Source organism: Triticum dicoccoides, chromosome 5B, assembly GCF_002162155.2.
Source record: "Triticum dicoccoides isolate Atlit2015 ecotype Zavitan chromosome 5B, WEW_v2.0, whole genome shotgun sequence".
In the NCBI taxonomy this organism is placed as follows: domain Eukaryota; kingdom Viridiplantae; phylum Streptophyta; class Magnoliopsida; order Poales; family Poaceae; genus Triticum; species Triticum dicoccoides.
Window position 1 is genome coordinate 572,335,077 of NC_041389.1, and position 10,479 is coordinate 572,345,555.

Below are 10,479 nucleotides of genomic sequence, written 5' to 3' on the forward strand. Positions count from 1 at the left end.
CTGTGAAGCTCGCCGCCCGTGACACTCTCACGTAATAATGAGTTCGGGTTGTACACGCCCCGGAGTCTCAGGAGCGCCGGCCTCAGGCCCTGGGGCTCCCTCCCACGCCCAGTGGCAGCACTTAGCTCCACGCTGGTGAGAAGACGTCGAATACTAGACTAGGTGCCGGACACGGCAACCTCGGGTTCAAGACCGTATACCTGTCCCCGGTGCGGCGAAATACCATATTGTCGGTGAACCAGTCCTACTTAAGGCATCGATACAGGCCATACACGGGGATCTAACGAGACTTCATGACGATGTGCTGCGGAGAGAGAAAAGCCTAATCGCCTCGGAAAATCCAGGAACCCACTCTACGTGGTTAACATGCTGCGGCAAAGGTTGTACGTCGACACAATCCCTGCAGAGAAGTTCTTCCTTTGATTTGATTACATCTTTGACATGTTTCACTTGAAGAAGCTAGATTTTATGTTTTCCGCCTTTATGCCCTATACATGAACTACATCATCGGGATTGAGCATATACCTTATATCTGTGTCGCTGACCCGTACTTCATGCATGAGAGCTTCTTGGCAGTCTGCGTAGAGCACCGTGAATATGCGAGGGACTACCTCATCAATTTCATGCTCGCCAATAAGGACAAAGAGACAATTCTCGTGCCTTATCATCCCCTGTAAGTCATCCTCGCGGATATCCTTCTTTCGATTTCAATCATTCATTTGCATGATGGAGGCTAATTAATTTGAGGTGTATTTATTTTGTGCAGCAATGGGTGCGCCGTCCTCATCATCCTTTACCCGCGATACTCCCACGCTCTTTACTTGGACTCGTTAGAGAACATTAACAAAAAGGATTACACCCACATCAAGTCTGTTCTCGACAGTGCTATCTTTTCTATGGTGTACGAGGTGGAGAGGTCAAGATCAAGAAGACTAGGAACGGCAGGGCCGCCTTCGGCCATAAGACCGACTTATGCTGCATCCGGCAACCGAGTGATAGTCTTAATGATGGATTCTACGTCATACACCAGATGCTGGAGTACAAACGGGATCGGCAAAACCTTTGTATGTCACCTACAGCCGGGGATGCCAATATTATGCAATGGGCAAGGATCGTAGGAGATATCGACGATCATCGGCTTCGAGCTGAGTTCTATCGCATCCAGCACGAACTTTCCCAAATAATCATGAAGGAGGTCCTTGAAAAAACAGGGTTGTTCTACGAGAAAGTGGAAATGTCGCGGCAAGACGTCCGAACACACGTAGCGGCTCAGCGTCTCGATCACTGTCCGTTGTCTAGTGATCCACTCCTAGATCACTATTGTACCCCCTTGCCAAACTGATGATAAGGTACACAATAGGTTTGGTACACAGCATAGCATACTTTATAGAACCTATGATTGAGGCATAGGAAATGACTTTCATTCTCTCTCTATCTTCTACCGTGGTTGGGTTTTGAGTCTTACTCAATTTTACACCTTGTAATTAGAGCAAGAACTCCTTCTTTGACTGATCCATTTTGAACTCTTTCAAAATCTTGTCAAGGTATGTACTCATTGAAAAATCTTATCAAGCGCTTTGATCTATCTCTATAGATCTTGATGCCCAATATGTAAGCACCTTCACCGAGGTCTTTCTTTGAAAAACTCCTTTCAAACACTCCTTTATGCTTTCCAGAAAATTCTACATCATTTCTGATCAACAATATGTCATCCACATATACTTATCAGAAATGTCGTAGTGCTCCCACTCACTTTCTTGTAAATACAGACTTCCGGATGATAGCACTTTCATTCATATTGTATTTCAAGCCTTTTTGCATAACAAATCAAACCTTGGACCACAGTTTTTACTTATAAAGTATTCATTCTTATTGAAATATTCTTATTATGATATTTTTACAACACTTATTCATATCTTGCAGGACTGGTGCGTTTAGGCACCTAAACTTCATCGAAAGTGTTTATAACCTTCAAGCTGGGGATCATCTTGTGCGAAAAGTTAGAACTAGAAGGGGTGAGTTGAAAAGAACCTACGCACCTAGTCAGACAAAGAAGAGCAGATGTCTGCTTGGGGCGTGAGAAGGGGCTGGTCTGGCGCGACCAGCGAGAGGCATATCTGATCCCACGCGCAAGGCCACGAGAAAGAAGAGGAGTTGAGGGGGTCGAAGGAAAGAAAATCATCAAACCGACTGCCTTTTTCTCCCCAACTCCTTGCTGCCTTCCACGACTCACCTACCACCAGATCGAATCAGGCAAGAAAAGGGGGATCGAGGGAAGGAAGAAGAAGAGGAGATCGGAGGCCGTTCCACCTTGCTGCCGCCCCTGATCGCCGACCTGCTACTCTCCAACTCCTCGCTGCCTTCCACCACTCAACCACCACCAGATCGAAGCAGGGGATTGAGGGGAATGAGCAGAAGAACCAGATCGAAGGAGAGAAAGGGATAAGGGGGCACCGGGAGATTGGTGGAGGCGCCCAATCCACCGCTTCTCTCCAACGACGACGCCAACCTGCTACACTTCCTCGTCTTCAACCTCAAGAAACGGAGCTGTGGATCCTCTCCAACGACCCCTTGCTGATCCTCTCCAACTTGGCTTTGCTGATCGTCTTCGTCCCTGCCGCTCTCCTTCGCCCACAACATCTACAGCCCACGAGACAACTCTGAATCTCTCTTCTCTTACTATAGTTTTCTGAATTTTTGCTCTGAATATTCTGCAGCTTGTAATCTGAATCTCAGTTAACTGTTGATGTGTTTGTGAGAAAACTAGGTGGTTCAACTTGTAATATTGTTCTGCTGCCTGTGATGTTTGAGATAGTTCCATCATCTACTCTATGCTACTGATAATATGTTCAGTTCGTACTTGTCATGTGTTAGTTAGTATTCTGCTACTGTATGTGTGAGATCCCTTATGTGTTTGTTCTTGCTGAATTGTTGTTGCACTTGCTGGATATTAAGTTAGTTGTTATACTCCTGTGAGCTGCTGTCTCTTTTATTGGTTGCTTGAGTTGTGTGTGATGTCTGAACCATTTACCGTTGCTGCATATTATTTTTCTTTTACCTTGCTCTAGTAATTGCTTGTTGTCATTACTGTTTGATTCATATGTCCGGTTGTTCTGAATGTTTCGAGTGTGTGCTTCGAAGTTCTAGATCCCTATGGAGAAGACGACATCCGTAGTTTGGGCGTAAAAAGCCTCCTATATTACAAATGATCATTTTGGCGCCGTTGTCGGGGATTTAAATTTCATTAGCACATTAGTAGAAGCAGATCAGAATTTATTTTAGGTCGATTATGTAGTATTGCTGGCAACTAACAATTTCCTAACATTGGTTGCAGTTTTGAGAGAAACTAGCATGTGTCAATTTCAGGAACTTTTATAGGAAATTGTCTTATGCTTCATCCTAAATATTCACTAGAGCCATTTGATCCAGAAATTGAAAGGACTTTATTGAGAAGAAGAAGAGAGAATCAAACACGGTTTGAAGTTGCTGAATCTTTGCAAGATCAAGAAGAAGAAAAGATGCCTGATCAAGTACCTTTGCTCAGGGACTTGTGGATCCCAAGAGATCATGGGATACCAGGAGAAATGGTGCAACCAATTATTCAGGCGAACAATTTTGAATTGAAGCCTGCTCTGATTAACATGGTACAACAGTCCAGATTTGGTGGAACAGCTTTAGAAGACCCACATGAGCATATAAGGACTTTCTTGGAGTATTGTAACACCCTCAAGCAAAATGGAGTTTCACCGAGTGCTATCAGACTGTCACTATTTCCATTTTCCTTGAGAGATGGAGCAAGAGTATGGCTTCATTCATTGTCTGAACATCTGAAGGATACTTGGGAGACTTTATTGTAGACATTTCTTGAGAGATACTTTCCACCAACAAAAGCTGCTGAATACAGGGACAAGTTAACAAGGTTTACTCAATATGATGGAGAGAGTTTGTATGACGCATGGCAAAGATTCAACTCTTTAATTAGAATGTGTCCTCATCATGGTTTAGAAAGATGGCTGGTGTTACAAACCTTTTACAAAGGACTGTCCACTCAGACCAGAGCTTTTGTCGATTCGGCTGTTGGAGGAGGAATCATAAACAAAACCATTGATGAAGCATTTGCATTGATTGAAAGTATGGCGTCTCATCATTTCCAATGGTCAAGCGAAAGAGCAATAGCACCACCCCATCCTGGTGTGTACAATGTGTCTGCAAATGATAGCATGGCGGCTCAGATTGACATCTTAAACAAGAAGATGGACAGTATCATGTCAAATTGCATCGGTACATCTGTAGCTTCAGTAAGTGTGCCTCAAATGTGTGATGTATGTGGCCAAGCAGGTCATCTTTCAACAGAATGTACCTTCTATTCAGCAATTGGATCATCGGTTTTAGAAGTAAGTTATGCCCAAAGTCAAGGTCCATTCTCAAACAACTACAATCCTTCTTGGAGGAACCATCCAAACTTGTCGTACAAGAACAATCAGTCATATGCAAGTGGATCGACAGTACAAGGAAATCGACCACCAAATCATCCAAGTCAATTTCAAGTGCCGAGGCAGAATGAACAACAAAATGTTCAGTCAAATGGAATGGAGGAAATCATGAAAATGCAGTTGGAATTGATGAGCAAGATGACAAATGAAGTTAATGGATTAAAGGATACTGTTAAGATGCTTGTGAGCAAAATGGATAGTATGGTGGGAGAAAATGAAAAAAGGCTGCCTGCGCAACCAATTCCAAACCCGAAAGCTCACTGTGGGGCAATATCTTCAGTTAATGCAGTGACTACAAGGAGTGGAGTTATGTCAGGACCATTACTTCCTACTCCGAAGACATATGTCCCTCCTGCTATGAGGCCAAGTTCATCCGGAACTCCACCTTCAACATCATCAGAGAAACTAAAGGAGAAAGAAGTTGATAACCGAATTGAAACTGAAGTCGAATTTCCTGGTTTTCAAACAAGAGCTGAGCCTTTGCTAGAGGAAGCAATAACAACCAACAACATTCCTTTTCCTGAGCGGTTCAACAAAACCAAAGATGACAAGCAATTTGCCAAATTCTTGGAAACTATGAAGGGAGTTCAGATTACTATTCCTATTCTTGAAGCTGTCTTGCATGTTCCAATGTATGCCAAATATTTCAAGGAACTGCTAACAAGGAAAAGAAGCATGTCTGAGCCAGAAGTAGTGACTTTATCAAAGGAATGCAGTGCAATAATTCAGAATTCCATGCCTGAAAAATTGGATGATCCAGGAAGCTTTTGTGTACCATGTGTGATTGGAAACAAAACTTATAGTGCTCTGTGTGACTTGGTCTCAAGTGTTAGTGTGTTACCACATTCAGTTAGCAAAAGGATGATCTTGGGAGAATTAAATCCAACAGCCATAACTCTTCAGTTAGCCAACAGAACATATAGGAAACCTGTTGGAATTCTTGAGGATGTTCCAATCAAAGTTGGGAAGTTTGCTTATCCGCTTGACTTTGTAGTGCTAGATATAGAGGACAAAAGTGAGGCTGTGATCCTTGGAAGGCCATTTTTGGCCATAGCTGGTGCACTTATTGATGTTCAAGAAGCTAAATTGAGCCTGAGGTTTGGAAATGAAAAGGTGGAGTTTGACATGAAGCATGCAACACATGTTCCGCAAGGAGAAAAGCACTGCTACAAAATTAATACACTACAGAAATGTGTGGAAGAAGGTTATGAAGAGAGGTATGGAAGTAATTGTTGTGAAGTAGTTGAGGAGGACAATAGTGAAATCAGATATGAAGAAATCAGACCTGTGAGCATATTGGAAAGCAGTACAAGGCCACTAGAGAAGATGCAATCAAGGCAAATAGAAATGAAACAACTTCCAAAAAGTTTGAAGTATGCATTCTTAGACAATGACAACCAGTGGCCAATTATCATGAATAGGGAGTTGATGGAAAGGCAAATAAAAGGGCTTCAAGCAGTTTTGCAAAAGTATAAGGATGTTATTGGATATTCAATTGATGATATGAAAGGGATAAATCCTGCTGTCTGCTCTCATAGGATTTACTTGAAAGAAAGCAGTGTACCAATTAGAGAAAGTCAAAGAAGGTTGAATCCCCATTTGCAAGAGGTTGTAAAAAAGGAGATTCTTAAATTGCTCTCTGCTGATATCATATACCCAATTTCGGACAGCGAGTGGGTGAGTCCCATTCACATGGTTCCCAAGAAAGGAGGAATAATTGTCATTGAAAATGAACAAGGGCAAACGATTCCTAGTAGGACTGTCACAGGGTGGAGAATGGTCAATGATTTCAGAAAGTTAAATGAAGTAACAAGGAAGGACCATTTTCCTTTACCTTTCATTGACCAAATGCTGGAAAGGCTTGCTGGGCATGAATATTTCTGCTGCTTAGATGGGTATTCAGGATTCTTGCAAATCCCAATTCATCCGGATGATCAAGATAAAACAACTTTCACTTGCCCATACGGAACATTTGCTTACAAAAGACTAGCTTATGGACTTTGTAATGCACCCCCCCCCCCATTTCAAAGGTTTATGCTCTCTATATTCTTTGATATGATAGGAACCAAAGTGGAGGTGTTCATAGATGATATTACAGTCATTGGAAAAAGTTATGAGGATTGCTTGAATAATTTGGCAGCAGTTCCTCAGAGGTGTTCAGAACACAATCTAGTCTTAAACTGGGAGAAGTGTCAGTTTCTTGTAAAGGAAGGAATTATTTTGGGACATTTGGTATCTGAAAGAGGAATTGAGGTTGATCAAGCAAAAGTTGAAGTAATATCAAAACTTCCACCACCTGTAAATGTGAAGGGAGTAAGGAGATTTTTGGGACATGCTGGGTTCTATAGAAGATTCATAAGGGATTTCTCCAAGATAGCCAAACCCCTCACTAATCTCCTAGACAATGATGTTAAGTTCAACTTTGATGCAGAATGTGAAAAATCCTTCAACTTGCTCAAGGAAGCATTGGTCACTGCTCCAATAGTGCAACCCCCTAACTGGGAATTACCATTTGAGATAATGTGTGATGCAAGTGACTTTGCTGTGGGTGCAGTACTGGGACAAAGAAAAGGAAAAGATTTGCATGTAATATACTATGCTAGCAAAACTCTTGATGGTGCTCAAGCTAATTACACAACCACAGAAAAGGAGTTGTTGGCAGTAGTGTATGCCTTTGTCAAATTCAGGCAATATCTTGTAGGGTCTCATTGTGTAGTTTACACAGACCACGCTGCAATTAGATATCTACTCAGCAAGAAAGAAGCCAAGCCAAGGTTAATTAGATGGATACTCTTGCTTCAAGAATTTGATGTGGAAATCAAGGACAAGAAAGGAGCTGAAAATGTTGTGGCAGATCACTTGTCGAGGTTGCAAAACAATGCAGTAGACTCCTTACCTATCAATGATGTGTTACCAGGGAGCAATCTTATGCAAGTGACTAGTATACAAAACTATACACCATGGTATGCAGATATAGTTAATTATCTGGTCTGTAACAAAGTCCCTACAGATTTTGGGTATCAAAAGAAGAAGAAATTCTTATCAGATATGAAGCACTTCTTTTGGGATGAACCTTACTTATTCAAACATTGTGCTGATGGTATTGTTCGAAGATGCTTGCCGGAAGGTGAAGCTAAAGGTGTGATCTATCATTGCCATTCATCCCCTTATGGAGGTCATGCAAGTACTAGGAAGACTCAAGCAAAAAATTTGCAAGCGGGATTTTACTGGCCAACTTTATTCAAGGATGTACATTCCTATATTGAAGCTTGTGATCCTTGTCAGAGAACTGGAAAGATTTCAAAAAGGCAAGAGATGCCTCAAAAAGGAATTCTTGAAGTAGAGCTCTTTGATGTATGGGGAATTGATTATGTTGGACCCTTGCCATCATCAAAAGGGTACAAATACATATTGGTGGCAGTGGACTATGTGTCAAAATGGGTTGAGGCTGTACCAACCGTCAATGCTGATTCCAAGTCAGTTTGCAATTTGTTCAAGCAAGTGATCTTTCCAAGATTTGGTGTGCCACGGATTGTTATCAGTGATGGAGGAACACATTTCAACAACTCCCAACTAGAATCTCTCTTAGCAAAATATGGAGTTCATAATCACAGAATTACAACTCCATATCACCCGCAAGCAAATGGACAAGTGGAGTTGTCTAATAGAGAAATAAAGGCCATTCTCGAGAAGGTAGTATCAAAGTCAAGGTCTGACTGGGTACTGAAATTACCAGACACACTATGGGCATATAGGACAGCCTATAAAACACCAATAGGAATGTCACCATTCAGGTTAATATATGGAAAAGCATGCCATCTACCTGTTGAACTTGAACACAAAGCTCAATGGGCACTAAGGAAACTCAATATGGACCTTGATGCAGCAGGAAAATACAGAAAACTTCAACTCTGTGAAATGGAAGAACTGAGAGCTGACTCTTACGAGAGTGCAAGAATTTACAAAGAAAAGACCAAGATCTGGCATGACAAGCATATATTGAGGAAACAATTTCATCTTGGACAGTTGGTATTGGTCTATGATACTAGGTTTCATTTATTTCCTGGTAAATTCGAGTCAAGATGGTATGGCCCTTGCAAGGTGAAGAAGATTATGCAAAGTGGTGCTATTCAAGTGCAAAGTACTTCTGGAGGTCTCTTCCTTGTAAACGGTCAAAGATTGAAGCCCTACATCCCTGGAGATCCACTTCTTATTTCTGAAGATGAAATGCAAGCGAAGATCAAGACCCAGAGGAGGAAATTCAAGAAGGCAAGGGGACCCAAGAGGTGTCAATCCCTGCAGGACCCTGACCTCACTGACGAGACATGGTCGAGCTAAAGACCTAAAACAAGCGCTTTTCAGGAGGCAACCTGAATCTTTAATAAGTTATTTTCCTTATTTAGTTTTCATAGAAAAGTTTTTGTGTTTATGTCTTTCTTTTTCAGCAAATAAAGGTGAGGGGAGCACAAACAGGGAACACAAACAGAGAAGAGTGGAGAGAAGAAAGTAGGAGAGAAGAGTATACAAATACCAGGTGATTCTGTTCCACTTGAAGCAACCTTTAGAAAATTTAGTACGAGAACTGGCATTTAATTGCATTGAAACTCTTTTTGCATTGTGACACCTTACTCTTCACTGCAAAGTAGGATTCACTCCTAGAAGATTGTTGATTCTCTTAATACTAAAACTATGCAGCTGTATTCTTCTCATGGTAATTTGTGATTATGAATACTTTATACCTCCATGTAAATGTTCAATGGGAATGCCTTGAGTCTAAGTGAAACCTACTAATGAATTGATGTGTTGTGTCTGACTGTCCCAAGTTAAGCTAAGTAACTGGTGGCACTTAAGTAGTAGCTATGATCTCTGGATCTGTAGTCTGTGAAAAACAGTGCCATTAGCTATGGATTCCTCTTTCAATTATTCATGTTTTACTTAAGCTACGTAATTTTCATATAACTAAATAAAATAATTATAATAATTTAAGTCCGATCGACCTACAGTAGCATGTCATGTTCCCTGGATCGGTGGCTTGTGAATCTGGTAGATTGGACTGTAAAAAAAGAATTTATATAAAAAATGATATTATTGTCGAACCAGGTGTATACCATGTTCTCTGGATTGGTGGTATGTTCCTTTGAGGAGATAATAACAAAAAATATATACTAATAATTTGTCGAACCAGGTGTATACCATGTTCTCGGGATCGATGGTATGTTCCTTTGGGGAGATAATAAAAAAATACTAATAATTTGGTCGAGCCAGGTGTATACCATGTTCTCGGGGTCGGTGGTATGTTCCTTTGGTGAGATTGATATAATATCATCACTTGTGCCTTAAATTCCATAAGTAACTTGTCTTATAAATTGATTTTGGGGTCCCAACTTATCTTAGGACTGAAGACACAGCCAACTCTTGATTATTCGGATTCACTTTCACTCAAGGTCATTGACATGGAACATTTACAGTGTGTTATAAATTATTTCTTATCACAATTTAGCATGAGTAGAGTATAGTTGCCTAGTTCTAGTATTGTCGGAATTACTATCTATCCAAAAGTGCATCTTTACTAGGCAGTGTGGGTAGTGTCAGCATCATTTTTCTTTACTTGAGGACAAGCAAAGATCTAGGTGTGGGCGAAATTGATAGCACTTTCATTCATATTGTATTTCAAGCCTTTTTGCATAACAAATCAAACCTTGGACCACGGTTTTTACTTATAAAGTATTCATTCTTATTGAAATATTCTTATTATGATATTTTTACAACACTTATTCATATCTTGCAGGACTGGTGCATTTAGGCACCTAAACTTCATCGAAAGTGTTTATAACCTTCAAGCTGGGGATCATCTTGTGTGAAAAGTTAGAACTAGAAGGGGCGAGCTGAAAAGAACCTACGCGCCTAGTTAGACAAAGAAGAGCAGATGTCTGCTTGGGCGCGTGAGAAGGGGCTGGTCTGGCGCGACCAGCGAGAGGCCACGCGT

At 41.1% G+C, this 10,479-nt stretch overlaps 1 protein-coding gene and 1 non-coding gene across 2 annotated transcripts; one reads left to right on the forward strand and one right to left on the reverse strand.

The window, feature by feature from the left end:
* Positions 1–3,896: 3,896 nt before the first annotated feature.
* On the reverse strand, positions 3,897–4,003 carry LOC119313243. Its single transcript, XR_005151614.1, has one exon. It is a non-coding gene; the product is annotated as a small nucleolar RNA R71 (small nucleolar RNA).
* Positions 4,004–4,220: 217 nt separating this feature from the next.
* On the forward strand, positions 4,221–8,831 carry LOC119310144. Its single transcript, XM_037585983.1, has 2 exons — positions 4,221–7,632; positions 8,134–8,831. The coding sequence occupies exons 1-2, from the start codon at positions 4,221–4,223 to the stop codon at positions 8,829–8,831; spliced, it is 4,110 nt and encodes a 1,369-aa protein (XP_037441880.1).
* Positions 8,832–10,479: the final 1,648 nt, after the last annotated feature.